At 52.7% G+C, this 22,017-nt stretch overlaps 9 protein-coding genes across 9 annotated transcripts; 3 read left to right on the top strand and 6 right to left on the bottom strand.

Annotated features, from left to right (window-relative positions):
• Positions 1–165: 165 nt before the first annotated feature.
• ATNIH1004_007029 (uncharacterized protein) lies at positions 166–770 on the bottom strand (the record flags this gene model as incomplete). The annotated part of the gene is made up of 2 exons (XM_033571656.1): positions 166–488; positions 629–770. The coding sequence occupies 2 exons, from the start codon at positions 768–770 to the stop codon at positions 166–168; spliced, it is 465 nt and encodes a 154-aa protein (XP_033424971.1).
• An 845-nt stretch (positions 771–1,615) lies between these two features.
• Positions 1,616–3,089, top strand: ATNIH1004_007028 (aminotransferase class I/II-fold pyridoxal phosphate-dependent enzyme; the record flags this gene model as incomplete). The annotated part of the gene is made up of 3 exons (XM_033571655.1): positions 1,616–2,384; positions 2,484–2,626; positions 2,712–3,089. The coding sequence occupies 3 exons, from the start codon at positions 1,616–1,618 to the stop codon at positions 3,087–3,089; spliced, it is 1,290 nt and encodes a 429-aa protein (XP_033424970.1).
• A 171-nt stretch (positions 3,090–3,260) lies between these two features.
• ATNIH1004_007027 (putative sugar transporter) lies at positions 3,261–4,766 on the bottom strand (the record flags this gene model as incomplete). Its single annotated transcript, XM_033571654.1, has 1 exon — positions 3,261–4,766. One exon carries the CDS (start codon positions 4,764–4,766, stop codon positions 3,261–3,263), a length of 1,506 nt encoding a protein of 501 aa, XP_033424969.1.
• Positions 4,767–5,415: 649 nt separating this feature from the next.
• ATNIH1004_007026 (YdcF family protein) lies at positions 5,416–6,219 on the bottom strand (the record flags this gene model as incomplete). The annotated part of the gene is made up of 1 exon (XM_033571653.1): positions 5,416–6,219. The coding sequence occupies one exon, from the start codon at positions 6,217–6,219 to the stop codon at positions 5,416–5,418; it is 804 nt and encodes a 267-aa protein (XP_033424968.1).
• Positions 6,220–7,070: 851 nt separating this feature from the next.
• ATNIH1004_007025 (TDT family transporter) lies at positions 7,071–8,379 on the top strand (the record flags this gene model as incomplete). Its single annotated transcript, XM_033571652.1, has 4 exons — positions 7,071–7,423; positions 7,489–7,785; positions 7,847–8,132; positions 8,230–8,379. 4 exons carry the CDS (start codon positions 7,071–7,073, stop codon positions 8,377–8,379), a joined length of 1,086 nt encoding a protein of 361 aa, XP_033424967.1.
• Positions 8,380–10,078: 1,699 nt separating this feature from the next.
• ATNIH1004_007024 (uncharacterized protein) lies at positions 10,079–12,445 on the top strand (the record flags this gene model as incomplete). Its single annotated transcript, XM_033571651.1, has 1 exon — positions 10,079–12,445. One exon carries the CDS (start codon positions 10,079–10,081, stop codon positions 12,443–12,445), a length of 2,367 nt encoding a protein of 788 aa, XP_033424966.1.
• A 986-nt stretch (positions 12,446–13,431) lies between these two features.
• Positions 13,432–16,007, bottom strand: ATNIH1004_007023 (uncharacterized protein; the record flags this gene model as incomplete). The annotated part of the gene is made up of 3 exons (XM_033571650.1): positions 13,432–14,596; positions 14,663–15,366; positions 15,474–16,007. 3 exons carry the CDS (start codon positions 16,005–16,007, stop codon positions 13,432–13,434), a joined length of 2,403 nt encoding a protein of 800 aa, XP_033424965.1.
• A 347-nt stretch (positions 16,008–16,354) lies between these two features.
• ATNIH1004_007022 (Zn(II)2Cys6 transcription factor) lies at positions 16,355–18,769 on the bottom strand (the record flags this gene model as incomplete). Its single annotated transcript, XM_033571649.1, has 5 exons — positions 16,355–17,000; positions 17,127–17,633; positions 17,694–17,845; positions 17,901–18,449; positions 18,596–18,769. 5 exons carry the CDS (start codon positions 18,767–18,769, stop codon positions 16,355–16,357), a joined length of 2,028 nt encoding a protein of 675 aa, XP_033424964.1.
• Positions 18,770–19,806: 1,037 nt separating this feature from the next.
• ugp1 (UTP glucose-1-phosphate uridylyltransferase) lies at positions 19,807–21,947 on the bottom strand (the record flags this gene model as incomplete). The annotated part of the gene is made up of 2 exons (XM_033571648.1): positions 19,807–21,270; positions 21,846–21,947. 2 exons carry the CDS (start codon positions 21,945–21,947, stop codon positions 19,807–19,809), a joined length of 1,566 nt encoding a protein of 521 aa, XP_033424963.1.
• Between the last annotated feature and the right edge of the window lie 70 nt (positions 21,948–22,017).

Here is a 22,017-nt window from a genome sequence, read left to right as displayed (position 1 = left end):
ACTTTAAAGACACTTCCTTACATTTTTTGGAATCGATAGAATCCACAGCTATACTATTTATATAATAAATATACAAGCTGTGTTGAAACTAATATAGAGAAAATAGAATACATTTCTTCTATAAAGAGAGTATAATATTCCCACTAGATAGATCTTTCTCACCTCTCAATTGCCCGTGGGGGTGCAATCCTGGTGCTCAGGTCTATTCCGCCGGTATGCGATCTTCATGAGAAAGGCAGAGACGGCCGTCGATCGACGAACTGTCACCAGAGTAGCATCAGCGATCAAGTGTCCAGCAAGCAAACTCAGACCAAATTTCGGCTGTTGAACCCTGCCACTCGGTCGACAGAACACAGCATCGCAGGCGTGAGTCGCCAAATGGAGAATGCTGGCTGCATAGATTTGCCCGGTTTCAGCTTCCGCGTTGAATCGGGCATGAACAGATAAGGCTGCACGGGGCTGTAGATAGACACTCAATCGATACAGGGCTCATGAGGATAGACTGGCAATTCTGTCAGCCCTGTATTCGTGGTACCTGGCATGGGCAGTAAACCGCTAGGGCAGCGACAGCTCGAGAGGCACGCATGTTGGGTCTATAATAAGAGCTACTCGCTGGATAATGACATACTGGCGTTCAACAGTATCCCCACGGTGTCGGACACACGATGGACCGCAGCCGATGCTCCAGATGGACTGGCCAAACCATCACCGTAGGTCAGATGCATCGCGCCATCATACTGGATGCCATGAGCGTGGGTGATGCGTTCCATGGCTCTGCGTGGTGGACGAGTAATGAAAACGACACAAGAGGAATTGAAGGCTTCGACGTGTAGCAAAAGGTTCGCGGCGCCGCCATCCTATATATTCTAATCCACAGCTCTTTCAGGCATACCACATCCAATGAAGACCCCTAGTCTCTCACTTAGATTCCGAAGAATGGCACGATTGACGTCAGTGTTGATTTCACACCATGGATAAGCTGCGTATATCTAGAATCAAACGACCCAGGTAACCAATCTCTCGGATCTGTCTGTTCCCCGAAAACAAATCCCCGAACGAGCCTTCCAGCCGGTAAGATCCCACCCTCCATATCACAAACATGGTATGTACAGGCGAGCGGTAAGTAAGGCCGAACAGAATACCATTCATGGCAGGAGGGGATACAGAAGAAACCTGTTTCACCCTTTGGTGATGAGATTCACCTCTCCCCATAAACGCGTATATCCGGAAAGATGACTCGTTCATGATGCGAGAACCAGCACAGGGCAGAGCATAGTCCAGAGGGCATCCGGTTGTTGCAACACAAGCCTCTGGGTACAGGACCGATGGGTTATTCTAAAATAGGGTTTATACTGCGACCAACAAGAACCTTCCTGGTGGCCGTCAACCGCTGTCGGCACGTCCCTCCTCCCTTCGAACTGTGTGGCTTAGAAAGAGGTCTTTGTCTGGAGGGTCCGAATGCGATATGCTATTGGGAACTACGTCATTGACCCGACGTCCGCCGGCGATAGCCGTCAGCCCAGCAAAGGTAATCTATATTAACAATGCCCAACACAACAGAGGAAGATGGGACTTGTTTCTGGCTGTCACGCAATTCTAAGATAGAAATAACACCATGAGCATCGGACATAACATTCTCACGCACAAACTCCAGGCTCTCTTGGACAATCGTCGCCATCAAGGGCGACTGTTATATCATCCGTTGCCGACGACCCTGATGGGCACGGTCGACTTTGGATCCAACGATACCCTCGGTCTCTCCAGCTCAGGGCTCTTGTCGGCGGCGTTCCTGCGTGAGCTAGAACGACACCCCACGTTCACCGTTGGCAGTACATCGTCACGCGCGGTGGAGGGTGGCCGGCAGTACCTGCTGGACCTGGAGGACGACCTGGCCAAGTTCCACGGCGCCGCGACAGGCTTGTTTGTCCACTCCGGATACAGCGCCAATGTGGCCATCTGGTCCACCCTGCCTCAACCGGGCGACTTTGTCGTGTACGATGAGTTGGTGCACGCCAGCATCCACGATGGCCTACGTCAGTGTCGCGCCACATCGCGCGCCTTCCGACATAATGACTGTGCGGCGCTGAAGCGGCAGCTGGAAGAAATCCGCGATCAGGACGAGGGCGTGGCGCACGGACGACAAGTTGTGTTCATCGCCATCGAATCCTTCTATAGCATGGACGGCGATATGGCACCGCTCCATAGCATCATTACTGCCGCCCGTGAGGCGCTGCCGGCGGGCAACTATCTGTGCGTCATCGACGAGGCGCATTCCAACGGGCTCGTAGGGCCGAATGGGTCGGGATATGTCTGCCACTACGGACTGGAGGAAGAGTTTCCCATCCGACTGCACACCTGTGGCAAGGCCCTGGCCTCCATGGGAGGTGAGCATGTGCCGATTTTGTCTTCCTTCTTTTTTTTTTTTTTTTTTTTTGGTGGGGGAGGGGATCCGAGATGGAAGGTCATGAACTGACCCTTCAAAGCGATCATCCTATGCTCCAAGACGGTCAAGGAGGCACTGATCAACTACGCACGCAATATTGTCTTCAGCACGGCGCCCAGCTATCTCTCCGCCGCTGGGGTGCGCGCAGGATACGAACTGGTCGCCAGCGTCGAGGGCGAAAAGGTGCGGTTGAAAAATAAATATTAGACAAAAAAAAGAGAGAAAAAGTCTCACCTCTTTCTTTCGAGACTGATCTAACCATCCCCAGCAGCTTCGACAAGTCCTGCAACAGAAGGTGCGGTACTTCTACCATCGATTGACCAACGACCCTACCTGGCAACGGGCCCGTCGCAAGGATATCTTGTCCCTGCCCACGGAGACAACGTGGTCCTCGCGGCCGCTGCAGTCGCCCGTCATCGCACTCATCACGCGGGTAGACAGGGCCAACGCATTGGCAGAACACCTGCAACAGCACCAATACTGGGTCAACGCGATCCACTTCCCAGCGGTACCACGCGGACAAGACCGCGTGCGGTTAATGATCCATGCCAGCAACAGTCTGGCGGAAATTGAGACGGTGGTGGCCCTCATCATGGAGTGGACCACACGGCAGCTGGAAACAAATATCATGCGCGCAGAGTTGTAGTGCAGCATGGCAGAGAAGGAGAAGAAAACAAGAAAGACGCAGGGGGCCTGAAGTCCCCGTGCCATGACGGATGAAAAGGACTTCAAGAGTTCCTATGCAATTACAGAGATCAATCAAGAATAATATACAGAAGTAAAGGTACTTTTCCCTAATCCGGCCTTCTCTTCCCCCTTAAATACTGGCCCTCCCACGGGTCTCGTAAGGCACCAGGAGCACCAAGACGCCGGCGGCCAGAAACAAGGCGCCACTGACATAGACAGGTGACGAGCTCTCCACACCGGCGACGATGGCGATGATGGGCGCCAGGATGCCGCCAATGCGGTTGGCTGCGCCCACCAGCGCGTTACCGGTGCCGCGGTCCTTGGTCTCAAACATTTCCGGGGTGTAGGCGTAGAGCACGGCGTACATCAGACTGCTGGTGAAGCCGAATGCACAGTTCCAGCCCAGCAGGGCGGCAGACGAGTCGGCGGTAGTTGAGGCCAGTAGGAAGACCCCCGTCGTGATGACAGACAGCGCCAGGGTTCCTTTGCGGCCCAGGCGCGGCAGCTCGACCAGGGCGCCGCCGACTAGGCTGCCGGGGACGCTCACGGCGGCGATAATCAGAGTATTGCGGTAAGTAATGTAGGTGGAACCGTCGCCAAAGTCAATGCCGCGCTGCTGCTGCAGAAAGGGCAAGAAGGCGTTGTACAGCGGGAAGCCCAGGCCGATCAACGCCCAGACCAGGATCATCAGCGAAGTGGACCAGGCGCGGCGGGGGTGGCGGAAGAGCGCCTTGACGTGCGGCAGGGACACCGGCTCCATGCGCATGCGCAGGTGGTCGACGCGGCTCAGCCCGGGGGACTCGCCCTCGTCCGCATCCGAGGCGAGCGGATCCAGCTCGTCGACGGAGAGCCTGACCTCCTTGCCGTTACGGCGGGCGACCTCATGCACAACAGTAACGGCGGCGTCGTTGCGGCCCTTGCCCATGAGGTACTTGGGCGACTCGTAGAGCGTAAAGAAGAGGGCGCGCACCAAGCACATCACCAGGGCTAGACCACCCATTGTAATCAGGAAGTAGCGCCAGCCCATGTTGCTAGCCTTGTCGCAGCGGTCCGCGGAGGCACAAGTCATGTTCCCCAGCAGCGGCCAAGCGATCAGGTTGGCCAGCAACTGGGCCAGCGCCCAGTAAACGGACAGGACGGTCAGGAGGTACTGGTGCGAACCCGGCAGGAACTCGAGAAAAATGGCCGAGTCGACGGGCAGGTTCCCGCCGACGCCCATAGACCACAGGGCGGCAAAGGCTCCGACGGCGGCGAAGGAGGGAGAGCCAGCAGCGGAGAGTCCAAAGATGGCGGTAATCGCGATGGTGAGGTTGAAGGCCCAACGGCGGCCGATCAGATCGCAGCTAAAACCCCAGAACAGAGCGCCGACCAGTAGACCGATATTTTGGGCGAGGGTCAGCAGGGGCGGCTGGGCAACGTGGAACTCGTAGGAGACGGGGACGAGAATTAGCGAGGTGACGATGGGCCACAAATTGTCACTCGCCCAGCCGAAGCCAATAACGGCGAACAGCTGCCACTGGTAGCGGCCCATGCCGATGGACTGCAGAGCGCGATTAAGCACGTCGGCATTGGCGCGGTAGACGGAGGGACGCGAGATGGGGTCGGGAGGGGTAGGTGGCGAACTGGATTTGGACATGAAGAGAAAAGAACGAAAGAAAGACGAAAAGAATGGATAGATGATGAGAGAGTGTGAAGATGACAAGATGAAGAAATGTAAGAGGGAAGATGGAGTTGACTGATACGAGAGTTGAGTCAGTCCAGTCATTGCTTGCGATCGGCATGACGACAGCGTGGGGGACGATGGCCTCATGCCAAGACTCGACCATCAAAGAGACAAGAAGAGACGAAACGAGATGAAATGGTCTGAAATGGGCTGAGATGAGATGGAAATGGAGGAAAGTAAGAGGCATCCTGGCCGGATGCGGAAGTCCCTGGAGCTCCCAAAGAGCCGGATCCAACATCTCACCAGATCCGGCTTTCAGCATCAGAGATCGCATGTCACGGTACTACACATCGTCCACCGTCGTCCAGATAATAATGTCTTTCTTAATCTTCCTTAATATCACCTAGGAAGCCCTGGTTCGTCGCCAAACAGTCCCCCATCCATCCCCGGAAGCCGACAGTTGAAAAAAAAAAAGTTCGCCCTGGATTAGACGGTGGCCGACAGTCTCTAGGAATCCATATTTCATGCGACTCGGTCGGTCCTGGTATGGCTTCAGAGCATGCAACGTAGGATAATACCTATACGCTCTCTCTTGCTCTCTCTTGCTCTCTGGGAAAGAAAATCACCGTCGTGCCATCTCCATCCGCCGTAGCCTCTCCCACGCTCTCTCGACCTCCTCCGGTATATCCACATGTCCAATAAACCCCTTTCCATTGGGCCCGTATCCATTCTGGTCGTCACGTAATCGGGGAATCTCTCCCAGAAGCAGTCCCAGGAATCTCTCCCGACTCCATAGCCGATCTGTAGGTATCCTCGGTATATCATACACCAGCTCCTGGCCCTCCAGTCGCACCCTCGGCACCACGATCGGCCAGCTCCAGAAGCGCGGGGGGGTTGGATCCGACTCGTAAACCCGCTCGAACGAAGCGATTGTCCTCCGGGCCATGGTCGGATCTTGCACGATCAGCATCGATCCTGGATGGGGGATGTCGTTCTGCAGCAGGAGCTTCCGCGTGTGGATCGCGTTGGCACCGCAGTTGGTGGATTGGTCTTCGACGAGGACACGGCAACCCGATTGCTGGATGCGAGGCGCATCGAAGCAGCGGGTGAAGATGCGGTGGAGAACTTGGGCTTCGGGCAATCCGTGGGTTTCTTCCGCCAGGTGGGCAAAGCGCGGGTGCCGACCGACAGCTTCATACAGGTATGGGGTGGAGTGGCCGATCCCGCCACAGAGAACCAAAGTCTGGGTCAGGGTGGGACATTGCTCGAGTTGAGAGAAGACGATGTCCGCAACGTCCAGAATTGCAGAAACGCAGAGCACGATGCAGTTCGTGGCGGGTTGGGTCGATGGGAGAGTCGAAGGAATCTGCTCATAGGTCAGGAATTCGGCGATTCGGTTCACATCCTCGGGGATGGCGCGTGTCATGTCGAGTCCAAGAGTCGAGTTCCTCGTCTTGGCTGGTGTTTCCCACTGTTTCCAGTCTGCGTCGTTCAAGTTCAGTTCTAAATGGATGGTGGGGATGTTTCTTTAGGGGGACATCACGTGGGCCCCTCTCTCTTTCTCTTCTTAATATCCTCAAATATTACTTCGTTAGTACTTCTGAACCCCTCACTTGCATCGACAATATCCATTAATATGGACATCCCTAGTCTTCTCCACAGGCTGTCCATGGTAGTTCTGCGTGGTTGGATCACGTCGCATATTTCAGGATCGATGACATCATCTGTGGCCGAAGGTTCATGCAGCAGTCTCGTCCAGGATAGCTCGTAGGGCTTCCAATCATTTCCTCCTACGTGGAACCCATTCTCTATTCTTGTTTGCAGGATCTGAGTCAAGCAGCTGGGATTGCCGGTATCGCGGGGGCTGCTGTATGGCTTCAACGGAGGTGACGTCTCGGCCGAGTCAAACCTCTCGGGGACTAGAGAGTGTCGGCGACTCACGGCAGTCGCAATATTTAGAGTCCAGCGCGGAGGTTCGGACGATGTCACATAGTGTATGAATCCCAGTCCGACTGCTGAGGAGGACCTCCGAACGACTACTGCTACGACTACTGTGCGAGATGGCAACCATCGAGGGACTACAAACAGGACCGTCATGCGCCATGTCGTCTACCCCTGTTTCCACTTCTCAAGAGACTCAGCTCAGCAAGCATGAGGTGGGCTGGAGGAGAGTCGTGCGCCATTTCACACCTTCGTAGGGCTGCTCTCGGGTCCATCTATCCCCAGAATGCTTTCCAAGATCGTTGACCACTACGAGACAGATGGTTTTCCGTCACCATGGGCACAGGCATCGTGTCCATCCTCCTCAATACCCTACCCTACAATAGCGACTGGCTCCACTATATCTCTATCGTCATCTTCGCCCTGAATGTCTTCCTGTTCTCCATCGGCAGCATCATCACCATCCTCCGGTATACGCTGTATCCGGAGATTTTCGCCCTCATGATCACTCACCCTGTGCAGTCGATGTTCATCGGCACCATCCCCATGGGTTTCGCGACCATCGTCAATATGTTCTGCTTAGTTTGCGTCCCCGCCTGGGGGGAATGGACTCGGAACGCCGCTTGGGGCATGTGGATCATCGATGCCATCTTCTCCGTGATAACGGCGCTCTCTCTGCCGTTTTTGCTGTAAGTAGGGAGAGAGAGAGGGGGGGAGGGGGGATGGAGAGAGCGTATCTAACATCTCATCGTAGTATGGCTCGCGGCAACGAGATTCAACTCTCCTCGATGACGGCCGTGTGGCTGCTGCCCATTGTCACCTGCATCGTTGCCGGCTCCTCCGGTGGCATCGTAGCGGGCGTGCTTTCTAACCCGCAGCATGCGCTGTGGACCATTATCTGCTCGTATATGCTGTGGGGGATCGGACTTCCACTGGCGATGATGGTCATGGTCATCTATCTGCAGCGACTCACGCTCCACAAAATCCCTCCCAAGGCGGTGATTGTAAGCGTCTTCTTGCCACTGGGCCCATTGGGCCAAGGGGGGTTCGGGTGAGTACCACTCCGGAGTCCTGCTCTGTTTAAAGTTGCTCACGTTTGACGGGCTGTACAGGGTTCTGAAACTGGGACAAGTCGCACACAGGATCTTCCCTCAAACCGATACGCTGGAAGCCTCGTCCGGGGAGACGGTCCACACAGTGGGATTTATGATTGCGCTCATCCTCTGGTCATTCGGGCTCGTCTGGCTGTTCTTCGCTCTAGCATCCATCGTCCGATGCAAAAGTTTCCCTTTCAATATTGGATGGTGGGGGTTCACGTTTCCCCTCGGGGTATTCGCCACCTGTACGTGCGAGATGGGAACGGCGCTCCCATCGAGATTCTTCCAAATCCTGGGCACGGTACGTTCTTGTTCTGACCCCTCCTGTTTGTCCTTTCGTTGATTTATTTCCAACTGCTGTGGCTCTTATGATCGGGATGGTCTGACGTCCGTGGCAGGTGTTGTCGCTCTGTGTGGTCGTTTTGTGGATCGTGGTGAGTGTGGGGACATTGAAGGGAGTGGTGTCGGGGCGCCTGTTTTTCGCACCCTGTCTGGCAGCGTTGAAGGCGAAGGAGGAGGGGAAGGAGGATGCCAGTAAGGCGGCATGATGGGGTCTATCTAGTCGCATATTTATCTTAGGGTGGGTTGATTTAATTTATTTATTATTATTATTTTTTAACTATTTAATTCTTTGATTTTTTTTTTTTTCTTTTTTTTGGTTCTGTGGATGGATGAATCCAGTTCAGATGAGAGGCAATCCATTCCACGATGCGACCGATGATAAGATTAGGTTCGTGATGGTTACATGAGGATGAGAGCATGTTGACTGAAGAGTGGATTTTATCTCCTGATGACTTATTTATTTTTTATTGGTACAGGGATTGCGGAGTATGTATTTTTTTTTTTTTTTTTTTACCTATTTTTAATTTTAATTTTTGGCTTTATGATTTTTCTTTATAATTATTCGAAGGTTCATTTGTTTTAGTTGTGCCTTTATTTTATTTCTTATTTTTTTGCTTATTTATTTATATTTATATTTTTGTTTTTTAAACAAAATAATACCCTGGAGGACATCGACACCATCCCTACTGCACCGACATAAATCCTCAAAGACTCGAATCAACCCCATCTAGGACCAGCTGCTAATGTAACCTTAAATGCAAGAGGGATTTATTTATTATTACAGGTGGGTGGTATTCAGCCAGCTCGATCTTTTGGGGGGTGTGATTTCGTGAGGATTTTTCTCGCTAGTATTTAAATTGGGTGGGTGCATTTTGATTTTCCATTGTTTTTTTGTTTTTTTTTTTTTTATAAAATTTTATTATTTATTTACTATTATTATTTATTATTTAGTCGAATGATTATTATTATTTATTTTTTCTCCAGCATGGGTTGATTCTGGGTATTATGATTTTTAATAAGATTCTTGTAATTCTTCTCCTCCAGATTGACCTCCTCGGCTGTTCCTCCTTTGTAGAGTCCTTCAGTGCGTCAGGCTTCTTCTCTCTCTCTCAGCTCTTTCACTCTTTCGCTCTCTTGCTCTTCCGTGGTCGCCTCCTGCCAGCTCGATTCATGCCTGAAAGCCTCACGCTGCCGCTGAGTGGCCAGCATGGTCGCTCATCACGTGATGTCGCCTCCGTTGGAGACAGAAAAATAAAAAATTCCCTTTTTCCAAAATTCCAAAATCAAAAAAAGGGTAAAAAAAAAAAAAGGTCGCCCATCGAAAAGATCCCATACCGTCGTCCTCTAGGTCGGTCCTTGTATGGTTCTCATCAGAAGGACCCGGATAGAGTTCATTTCCAACGCGTTTCGACTCTCTTTCTAGGGATTCAGTCGTCTTTTCGTCTCTTGAATCCGGACACCTTGCATTGAACCGGTCCGTTTTTTTTTTTTTTATTTTTTCCTACAGAACTGCTCCAGGGGTGCCTCCCGCTCCCCGTACCCCCGTTCGCGCCTGAGGCCATCCAATCGAATCCACCGACGACGTCCATCCGTTTGCCTTCCTCTTTCCTAGAGATACGCGCGCTGTTCGGCGCGTCGGGGAAATCTTCCAATTGCCCTGGTGTCACGGCACTCAATTGATTCAGATAGTTGTCGCCTCCTGTTCTTTCTCTTAACTGACTGATTGTCCCACTCTCAAGTCACTGGCAATCCCAACCCATCACCAGTCAGGTCCGGCGCGCACTTAGACTTTGCTCCTGTTGTGGATGCGGTCACATGTCTGCCACCTGACACACCCATCCGGTCCAGTCCCTGTGGGTCTTTATACATCTCCAGACAGACAATCCACCGTAAACACCGCCCAAGATGATGGGATATGGGGGTAATCCATTCCCCCAGCAACGGCAACAACAACAGGCATCCCATCAGCAGCAGCAGCAGCAGCAGCAACAGCAACAACATCATCTGCAATCCCCGTCGATGGCCGCAGCCCATCCGCACCATGGCACCGGTATCGCCAACAATAATTCTCTGCTTCGGGGCCAACCACAGGCAGCTGATCTCACAGCGGCCCATTCTCCCGATCTTCGCAAGATGACCCCCGCGTCGTCCAGTCCGTTGGTCAATCTGACCGCGGGGGGGAGCTACGGTCCCTTCCCGAGCCATTTCCAGCCTCAAGGTTCGTCGGACCTGTTGCAACGGAATACGGACTCAGTGGGCCAATTAAGGGATCCCTACCTGTCACTGCAGAGCCTGCAGCGGAATATGAACCCTATGGCCAATTTCCGTGCACACCCCGCCGCCATGAATGCGCAGGCCGCTTTGTCTCCGCATGCGCAGGCCATGAGTATCTCATCGCCCCAGCAATCCCTGGAACGCATGCAACATACGCATCTCCAGCATCGGCAGACGACGCATGCGCATCCAACGGCCCCGACGCCGGCGGCGGCATCGCCCATAATGGCAACTACCCTGCCCCAGCAACAACAACATCAGCAACCGCAGCAACAGCAGCAACCGCAGGCGCAGGCGCACTCCTATCAACAGACACAACAGCAGCCTCAATATCAACAGGCCCAGCAGCAAGCCCAGTATCAACAGGCACAGCAGTCTCCATATCAACCAACGCAGGCTCATCTATCTCCATATCAGCAAGCACAGCAGTCGCCATATCAGCAGCAAGTGCACCAAACCTATCAACAGCAGCAGGCACAACAGCAGCATGCTCAACAGGCCCAGCAGGCGCAAAAGGCGCAACAGGCTCAGCAGTCATATCAGCAACAACAGCATCCGCGCTATCAACAGCAGCAGGCTCAACGATCTCCGTATCAGTCACAGCCCCAGCAGCTTCAGTTCCAGGCCTATCAGCAACGACAGTACCAACAGCCACAGCAAGCGCAATATCATCAGCAGCCGCACTCTGCTTTGCCTCAACAACCCCCCAAACCACAGCAAGCGCAGCCACACCGGCCACAGTCGTCCACTCCGTCAGCAATGGGCGCAAATGTCGACCTGGTGGCCCCCGAACCCGATAATAACGACACGGCCGTCCCAACCGTTTCCAACACCAACACTACTGCGCCTGCCAAACGTCGCCCGAAGCAGCCCGCGAAGACCGCTGCATCAGCATCACCCGCCATCGCACCCACCCAAATCAACGGACAAGCACAGCCTATCTATGTCGCTGAACACAGTCAAGCTCCAAATCAACCGGTGCCCGCCGAGAAGACTGCCGCAGCTGGAACACCCAAGCGCCGGGGCCGGCCCCGCAAGTCTGATGTCTCCGGGGAAGAAACCAAACCCAAGAAGCCCAAGAAACCGAAGCAGTCCACATCGTCAACGAGCGCGAACAATAATACTGCGCCGGTTCCCGCTTTACCGGGGGCACCTCCGGCGGCACCAGGGTCTGCCCCTACGCCTGCTGCCCCTACGCAACCACCTATGGTCACTAACCCTGACGGCACCGTGGTTCCGCAGAAACGGGGACGGGGACGCCCCCGTAAGTCCGAAATGGATCCCAACGCTCCTCCCAAACCGAAACCCCCACGTAAACCGGCCTCTTCTAAACCCGGTACCGGCCGTCCCCGTGGTCGTCCTCGTAAAGCCGACGTCGCCGCCCGCCAGGCGCAGGCCGAAGCCGAGGCGCTAGCTAAGGCCCAGGCTCAGGGACTACCCCCGGCTCAACAACCTCAGACCCAGACCCCACAAAACCAAGTGCAGGCCGCAGCTCAATCCCAGCCTCCGCCTCAGTCTCAACACCAGCTCCAGCACCAACAGCAGCCACAACAGCAACACCAACAGCAACACCAGCTCCAGCCACAACAGCAGCATCAACAGCAGCAACACCAGCTCCAGCCACAACAGCAGCACCAACAACAACACCAGCTCCAGCACCAACAGCAACAGAAACAGCAACATCCGGTCCAGGTCCAGGCCCAAGCCCAGACTCAAATGCACATTCAGCATCAGCATCAACACCAGCACGGCCATGGCCACATTCAACAGCCTCAGCCGCATATGCCTATGCAACCACAGACGCAGCCTCAGATGCAGGTCCGTCCCCAACCGCCGCGGCATGTCCAACCTCCTCATCACCCACAAGCACACCAGCACCCCCATCCTCATCCCCATCCGGTGGATCCACTGAGGTTGAACGCGGGTCAAAAACGTGGACCTCCCGTGGTAGACGATGATCCTCGAAAGCGGGCATACCTTATGCCTCAACATATGTAGTGTGAAGGGAGGATGTCTTTTTCCACCTTGCTTTTGTTTTGTTTTGATGTCCATTTTCATCAGCAAATGACCAAAGTTTTTTTCTTTTTGCCACCTCAGGCATACAGTTCGTCACCTCTGGGTAAAGAAAGGTACATGTTACGATCTATTTTAACCGTGTGATTTTTCTTTTCTTTCTTATTTATCTATTGTTCCTGTTCGGCACTGAATAATATGAATCCAATATTTTTCTACGGGTTTTTTATTTTTTATTTTTACTCTAAACATGTTGATTGATGATCCCTCTATTGATTTCATATATGTCCTGTTTCATACTATCTCTCTTGCGTTCTGTCAATGTCGGTCTGTTAATCACTGTATGGCCTGTTTATTATTTATTTATTTATTTTCTTTTAAGATTCCATCTCGTCCGTCAAATTCAATGGTAAGTGCAATCTATTTATCAAATTCAATGGTAAGTGCAATCTATCTATCTATCTCCAGATCTGTCTCGTTCAAGCAGCGTATCATATCATATTATATCATGTTCTATTCTATTACCCCTGTTTCTCCGTCGACCTGCCTGATTTGTATCCACTGTTGAATTTGTCTCTGTGGTCTGTCTTGTTTGATTTGACCTGTGTAGTTTGTGTCTAGCTGCAATTAATTGGTTCATTTTCCTGTTTTCCTTCTCACTTTCTTAGATGCATGGCTATTCTATTTATCTGCGAGTATATTTTTCCAAGTTGATTATTGATTACCTCAATTGATTGTATTTATACAGACGTTGAGATGGCATTGGTCTTTATCAATCTACTACTCCGTACGGCATCCTAAGACAATACTAGGAGACGATTTTTGGGGCAGAAAGTAAAGGGAATAGAAAATAAAAAAGAAGTAAGAAAATGTAGGCCCCTCTCCAAAAAGGATGAAAAAAGGGGGAAAAAAAAAAAGAAAAAAGAAAAGCCATGATAATACATCTCACTCCCGTTGCAATTTCTTGTGCCTCAGGCAGCCAGAGGTCCAAAGCCAGAGGTCCAAAGCCCGAAGTTCGCATTCCCCGGTAACACTGTCACGGGGGATAACGCGCTTCCATCAGGAAAGTCGCCAATATCCAATCCCAGGCGCGGCGCAATTCGGCGGATAAAACTCTCGCATGAGAGGAAGGCGCGCCGGAACGCCTGGTTCTGGTGACTCATGGCGTGCAGCCATCGGAAGGCTTTGCGGGTTGATGCAAACATGATGGGGACGCTGAGGGCCGGTGATAGCGAGCGGGTCTCGTCGTCGACTTTGGGGAAGAACGTCAGGCCAAGCAACAGAGCGGTAGTGGCTTGCATGAGGAAGTGGAGGATGGCCCACCAGGGTGCATGCTGGGAGAGCCAGATGAGGCCCGGGTCGTCAGGGAGGATGGCGATTAACGAGCAGGATGACCGCAGGCAGGTGAGGGCCATCTCGGCGCGGAAGCGTCCACGGTGGCTCAACTGTTCCGAAGGATCATCAGGCTTGGTTGTAGAGTGCGAGAGACATGGACGACAGAGACTGATTTTGGCGCTGTAGAAGAAGAAGGCGAGGTAGACACGCTCCCGTAGGAAAGGGCCGTTTTCCGGGATGGCGGGCCGGTCACTGTGTGGCTCTGTGAATCGATATGCCTCGGGGATCTTGAACCGCCAGGATTCCAATGTCACGGTGTAATTCCGAATGCGTTGCTCGACTTGACTCGCTCGATCTCGCAGTCCCCGGATGCTGTAGACCTTGCTCGCCACAGCCTGCGTGATGGTCGTAAGGTCCGCGAGACAGTAGAAAAATAGCGACGGGCTGGTTGGACAGGTAGCCAACCATTCCGCGCTGGACTGAATCTCATCCTCCGATTGTAGAAGAGTCATCTTGAGACGGCTTGCTCGTAGCGGCGTGTCCTGAAGAAGGCATAAGGCCTCCGGCCGCGTAAAGTACTCCTCCTCATACGGGACTGGTAGTGGTGCGGCGGTGAGACTATCTCCTACGCAGGAGACTCGGCCTGTGATTGAAGTGAGTAGATACTCAAAGAGGTATATGGACCACCATAGGCGGCTCCGTGCTTCCTTCGAGGCATTCTGCGTGCGATCGTCCGCGAAACGAAGGTTGATCCCCAGCGCCAGCGCAGATCGAAATGCCAGGCTGGACATCGTGAACGCCCTAGCAGTCGTGAACTGGTCAGCAAAGACGACGAAACACCAAACTGACGCGTTTAATTGGATTTACCTATTGACCTGGTCCACTGAGAGGAGATACAGAGCAGCCAAAAACTCCACTTGGACCTGTTGTAAGTCTGCGTGCTCAAAGAGCACATTCCCACTCAGACTCAACTTGCGGGCCCGGTTCAAATACACCCAGTCATCCATATCGCTGTCATTTGTACCGTTGACAAACCGGAGATGGCGACATCCAATGGCGAAGATCAGATTCAGTATGGCGAGCCATCTTCGAGGTGGTCTCAACGGCTGCTTGAAAAATTGTTGACACTGAGATGCAAAGGTCGATCTTCGGATCACCATGAACACCGGGTGGACCGACTCCATGTACGCCTCAAAGAACTGATCGGCCAGCTCTTTTGGCGGCAGCGCATACGGGTCCACCCAGTGGAGGAAAGGGATGCTGAGATCATCGAGATGGTAGCTCAGCGTCGAGATCGAAAAGACTTGCTTGTGACGTGATTGCTGGCCACTCGATTGGGTGGCATCCTCGACAGACTCGGACGACTGTCGACTAAGACGCTCCGCTTCGTCCTCCAGCCTTTGCATCCACGAGATCTCCGAATTCTTCCCAAAATGGCCCGTTGCTATGGTCATTTCGCTGCGATTCATATCTTCATCGATCATATCAATGTTATCCAGTGACCCGATGGACTCGGAGTCGTCTTCCATGTTGGAGCTTGTCTCATCTGTGGACGATCGGGGGCCGGATGCCTGCGCGGATTGTGAAAGAGAAGCATGTCAGGTTGTTCGATCAATGGGCTCGATTTGAGAGGGGGGAGGGGGGGGAAGACTAGGGAAGGAGCGTGGAATCAACACACTTTTAACGCCTTCCTGACCTTCCTTGCTGTGCATGGTTCGACCTCCGATTCAACCTCCCTCAATAACTTCTCATAACTTTCCACCTTCCTCGCTAACAACCCCAGCTGTTTCTGGTCCCGAACGCGTTTGACGTCCAGGTAGGTACATCGCAGATCATGCTCTAAGCACTGCCGGCAGATCGGTTTGTTCCCATCACACTTGATTTTCCGCTGTCTGCAGGACTCACAGGCTCTCGCCGACCGACGACGTTCCGAACGGCTACTGAGGCTTTGTGTTCGCGGAATGGGCACTTTGGGGATCGACCCAGGCATTCCTCGTGGCGATGATGATGTCGACGATATGTGAGCCGGAAATTCAGGCCTCTCCCAATACTGGGTAGTAAGGTAGGGGTTGAAACCCGGTGGCTGGAGATGATCCCAAGACCATACAGAAGCTACTGGCGGCATTGCCGGGCGATCGTCGAAACGCGGAGCACCAGAGTCGATGTTCGAAGGATCATCGTAGGGATGGTAAGGCTTGGTTAAACGCTCCATCGCATTTTGTGCACTAAAAATAATCAGCGCCCATTTGTCCAGGCTGATTAGCAATCACGGCTGTGGGTAGGAGAGGCGAGTATAAGTACAACCCGAGGACCAGCGGCCAGTGATGTCATCCAAACCGTCGGAACACACCAACGTCAAATCAAATGGATCATACAGGATTTTAAACTCCTACAGGCAACAATTCATCGAATTACAATCCCCCTCTTCCATCATTATTTGGTATCAATTTCGCCTTGGAACGGATGTGCAAAAGAGGAAGTACTGGTATCAACCTCGCGGCGCAAATAGAATAAAAACAGGTTGGAGGGAGCTGGGAACCACAACAAAGTGCACAGCACCTATCGGTCACCTGCCCGTGCTCTTTCGGGTGCAATTTCATCCTTCCCCAAACTCAAACTCTCGTAGCGATCGAGCATGCTAGAGATGCTTTCGTCTCCCTCGCCTGGGATACCACGATAGCGCTCGTCCTGGTTCAATTTCTCCAAGCCTCTGGCGTACTCCTCTAATTTGGGATAGGAACTTGACTGCTCATCAAACAGCGTTTTCAAATCTGCGGTCGCAGCATCCGACTCTTGGAGTCGCTGGCCTTGGCCTTTCGCGCGGACCTTCTCTCGAAACAGGTAGAAAAGACCCCGTCCCACGGGAGATCGGCTGGCAATGCTGTGAAAAGAGCTTGTGAGCGACAGGAAGTCTGGATGGAGGATATCGAAGGCGTCTCGGGCCAGCATCGTGAACAAGGCCAAGTTGATCGCATACAAGGCAAAATAATGCGCGCGAGTCATACCATATTCCCGCCGATGGACAAGTGCTAAACAGGAGATATCGCGTATCGCGGACTGTATAATCTCATCAGCATCGCACTTTGGCTGTGGACTCAGGCTCGGTGTGCTCTCTGGCGTTTGCGGAGCCTCCGATTGAAATCTCAATGTATTCTCCTGTGGTGTAAAGGAGAACATGGTGATGAGCAATGTGTCGTATCGCATCCTAGTATCAGTAGGCAGTCAGAAATGGGTGATACTTGGCCACAGGTGCATGGAATACCTGGCAAGCCATGCTGTTCGCGGCTTCCCTACGTAGTAGAAGGCGAAAATATGTACGGCACAAACTCACCTTAAGAGGAGGACGTATGGTGGCGGTTTGCGCTGGGGATCAAAGCTCTCTGGTAGTGCATCATACCATTGACAAAGTCTCTCATAAAGGGTCTCTTTGATTTGACGGTAGTTGTGTACTGTGGGTGAAGCGCCGTCCATTGCGAAAAGGCGCTGTGATATGTCTCTCGCAATTTTGCATAGCTCGTATAACTCAGTAAAATATCGACTGAGCTGGGACGGTCGGGCCGCGCGGTGCGACGGGTATGGAGTCCATAGAGACGTATCATCCACTCCTGCCGGTGGCTCCAAGCTTACCTTGTTGATCAAGCTTGGTCTCAGGAAACCGGCATGGATGTACGTATCTATATGGAAGAGACCCCACGCTGTTCGCCTGATTGAGACATCCATATGTTCCGACAACTGCCCCTGGTTCGCCTTTGGACCAATCAGCCCTAGTGCCTCGCCAGTCCATATTGCTTGATGGAGCATCTTATACCCGAGATCGTTGTTCCCACAAAGGGAATATCTTCGAAGTGAATCAGCCAAGGGGTGTACATGTCAGATAGAAAACCGAATATAGACTCACCTCTCAAACAACAGGAGCGTCCCCTGCAGGAAGGTAAGACTGAGCTTTGTGGTCTCTTCGTCTCTCAAACGTTCGGCTTCGGCGAGGAAATCAGCGCCTTTGGTCAAAAGATCCCCTGGATCGACATATGCTTCGGAATAGTCCGAATAATGCTGGGTGTAAAAACAAATTAGGGCCACGCAAGCACTTCCAGGGAATGTAACTTACGCATGCATTGGCCAGAAGAGCATTGACGAGAAAGGGACTGCAAAACTCCGATTTGACGTTCCCCGAGACCATATGGGTCAGAAACACCTCGCGGTCGAGGAAAGCATGAAACGGGTAGTCCCACGTAAAATACAAGGAGACCAAGTGGGAGACAAGACCCGAATCCTGGGTGATCGTAGTCCACGGCTTCGCAGGAACGCGATGTGGCACCTCATCACACAAGTAATGGATATCCATTACTTGTGGACGAAACGACGGCCCACCTTCGAGATCTATTATCCGCCGGACCTCCTCGAACTTCTGCAAAGCGGGCCTAGAGTTTTTGCCCATGCCTGAAATCTGTGCTAGTGTCTCATCTATGAAGGCCCGAATCTCCTCCGCAGTGGCATCGGCCCGGACGATATCCAACAACCTGAGGGCATGGGACTGATCTTCCGCCTTCATCACTTTCAACATGTCATTCAGCATATCCCGGTGGTAACTGAGTTCATCAGCCGTGCGTTTTGCGGCCACTCGACGGCGTTGGTCTAGTGTCTCGTCAAAGATACACTGTCTATTGAAGGCTCGACAGTTATCGCATGGGGCTGTCCCGGAGCACTGTCATGATCAACCCGTCAACAGATCCATGCGGATAACCACTGGAGAAACGCATCGAGGTAGGCTTGTCTACAGTGATTGAGGAGAGAGGGAGTTACCTTCCGCTTGGACTTTTTACAGGCCAAGCATGCCATGGAGACTCTTTTCTTGGAATCGCTTGATTTCCGGTAGCTGTCGCCAGGAGGAGCCTCCCCCATCGGCATGTCCGGCATGCCCGCCGTGGGGGAAGGTCCCGGCGCAAGTTGACGATGCTGGGATGTAAAATCGTTCATGTTGATGACGATCACTGTGTGGAACGATGAGACGGGCTCCTTCGTTAGGGAAGCTGGACGGCAGAACAACCTAAGTTCTGATCAATAGTCGCACCTTCCACATATAAATCCGATTCGAGTCCCCTGGGGAAGGTCTAGACCTGGGGGGCTGTTCGAGCGGAAAGGAAACACCAGCCTGCCTCTCCTCCACCATCCTGACCAATCTTGTTAATTAATGACGCACGGAAATGGCCTTGGGCTCTTGCAGACGTTGGTCATTTCTGGGTAATGGCGTCCGAGAACCGTGTCTTGGGAACCTACAGGCCCATGGTCGTGGAACACCGCCAGCAACAACCCCGAATACCATCCATACTTCGAGAAAATGGGGTACCTGGAAGAACCATGATCAGGTACAGTCTGGTAGTGACTCTGTGTGGAAGGATGGTTCGCGTTGGGAGGAAAGTGTGAATGAGTGAATGGATGGACGGACTGTACTTCTCGTGGTCGATCGGCGACACGTGATTCCCACCAGAAAGACACCTCCATCTCGCCTGAATGGGATACTATAGCTTACATTCAATGAGATTTCCCCAGGCTTGCCTAATCAATATGGAGGAAGATGGAAGGAGTAGTAGATGGTTCGAGGATGACTCCCCGTTAGACGAGCATTCGAAAATAACCCTTGTAGCGGCTCCAGAATGCATAGCATTATTAGACAACAGTAGTAACGACAATAGCTATAGTTAACAAACTAGGAGAAGGGACCAAGCCTACAATGGTGAAAGGAAGAAGCGGACTTCTAGCTAGGCTGCTGCATCCCCATGCACACATCCCCCGCCGTTAAGACGCCTTCCTGCCAAGCACCATAGTAAAACGGTTCCATACCCTCGGCAGACCCAAAATACAGGTAGCGAGGTCCCATTCCCTAGCAGATTTCTATCAACCCGTGCAGGTGCTACCTGCAGTCACCTTCCGGATGGGGAATCAATTACGGCTGTAAAAAGAAGAAGGGGGAAAAAGAACAAAAACGCAAAAGAGCCTGGAATCAATCGAGGCAATTAGTGTTCCAGGATACGCAGACTTCCCTGGACCACACAGTTCTCCAGCACTGATCCAGGGGGCACGTCGATCGTGCTTCCTTCGGTGGCCACGATGATGACCGTACCCTTTAGTTGCACGTTGCGACCCAGATTCACGGCACCCGTGATGGTCAGGTGGTCGAGTTCGACGATCCGAGGGATGCTGGGAATGCGCTTCTGGAAGTCCGAGACCTTCTTGAAGTCGGATCCAAGCTTGATCACCGGGACACCTCCGAAGCGGTTGGGGTCCATGACCAGCTGGCCATGCTCGAGACGGTACAGATCCGATTTGACGAGGAGAAGATCGGAGCAGGTCTTGACCGGCAAGAAACGACGGCGGGGTACATTGACACCGTGGGCGTTCTTAAAATGGCGGATAGCGGCACCAACGGCGGTCTCGAGCTGGTAGATGGCCTGGTCGGCGTCACCTTTCTTGTCGGCGGGGATGGACTTCTCGTTAGCGATGATTTCCATTTCCAGCTCGTTCTCCTCCACCACACGCTTGATCGCACGGAGATTCATCCATATATTGTTGGTGTTGAAGTACTTGAACTTCTTGATGGACTTGAACTCATTGACGTGCTCCTTGGGCACTTGGGCGATTTCCAGGAGACGGGCCTTGCCCTCATAATCGATGATGGTACCGCCCTTGACGTCGGCCTTGGTCTTGTCGGTCAACTCCATGATATACTCGGACTGGGTGTCGACCATGTGCTGCAGAATGCGGAGATCCACGACGGCTCCCAAGTTGTCCGCGTTAGACAGGAAGATGTACTCCACCCCGCGATCCAAGAGCTTGTCCAAGGTGCCCGAGTTGTAGAGCGATTCAAAGACATCGCCGTGACCTGGAGGGTACCAATCTTGCAGGGGAGCATTGTAGGACTTCGGGGCGGGGAGCATGGAGTCCTTGATGATCCGAGGATAGCGGGACTGGTTGAAGGTGATGATATCAACATTGTGACCCTGGTATTTCTTGATGATCGACTGGGTGTCCTGGTCGGTATTGAAGGAGTTCATGAGGACAAAGGGCACGTTGACATTGTATGTGCGGTTCAGGTGCTCGATCTGACGGACAGAGAGATCCAAAAACGACATTCCCTCGCGGACTTCGATGACAGACTTAGGTCCCACACATCCCATGGATGTACCGAGGCCGCCGTTGAGCTTGACGACGGCCAGTTTGTTCAAGAATTCGACCGAAGCCTCGTGGCCCAGGTCATTGTAGTTCACCACCTGCGAGGGCTGGGGAGGAGCGATACGATCCCAGTTGACCTCGTTGCCCTTGGCCTTATCATTCAGGAATCTGCGGAAAAGAGCAAAGAAGTTGTCCATCTCGGCCTCGAAACGCTTGCGCTCCGCAGCATCGGGGACGGTCTCCGCGAGGGCATTCAGGGCATTGCGCATCTGTGAAGCTGCAACGCTGGTGGACGCATTTTCGAACGCCTGTTTGTTCAAATACATCAGCCACAAATTCCAGAGAAACCGCACAACAGCTACGTGCTATTTGAAGATCTGGGCAAAATTGGGGAGCAGATGGGGATATCTCAATGAGAAACGGCTGACACCGGGTGCGAAGCGGATCTCACGAAGATGCCACGCAGTAGTCTTTGCGATTGCGAACTGAAGAAGGGGAACCGACGCACGATGTGAAAATATCAAGGAGATAGATCACAGTACAAGATCCAGAATTATAGTATTCCAGTAACCGTAAGAAGCGTCCATTGGGCAGGGGGTAATGATACGTGGGGAAGACGGAATAGCCAAATTCACTGCAGTCTTCAAGAGGGCAATGACAAGTTCTAGGAAGAGAGTGCAGAGGGCAGCCATATTGGGACTAGGGCCATAAATGCACATGATAGAGGAATGAGAGGTAACTGCGAACACCCAAGGTAATCACAGCTCTCTCGTCCATGCTTCGTTTCCCCGTCCACAGCAGCAATCCCAAGAGAGGCGCTGGAGAACAGGCGTTTGATTGCGATCGATGCAGAGAGGATTATTGCCAACCTTGCGCCACTTACCATGTGAGATTGAGATTTTCCGTGGTGCTTGCCGAACGAGCCAGCATTTGAAGATTCGGTGGCAGGAGCCCGAAGGTGAGAGGGCAAAGCTTTGGCGGCCATTGTGTGTCGGGTGATCAGGAAGGAAGACGGTTATTTGGGTTGGAATGACGGTAACAACGGGAATGTAAAA

This window comes from Aspergillus tanneri, assembly GCF_003426965.1.
Source record: "Aspergillus tanneri strain NIH1004 chromosome Unknown AapTan_7_pilon_pilon_pilon, whole genome shotgun sequence".
In the NCBI taxonomy this organism is placed as follows: Eukaryota; Fungi; Ascomycota; class Eurotiomycetes; order Eurotiales; family Aspergillaceae; genus Aspergillus; species Aspergillus tanneri.
Note: the sequence above shows the minus strand (reverse complement) of the source record. Positions and strands in the feature narration are given on the sequence as shown.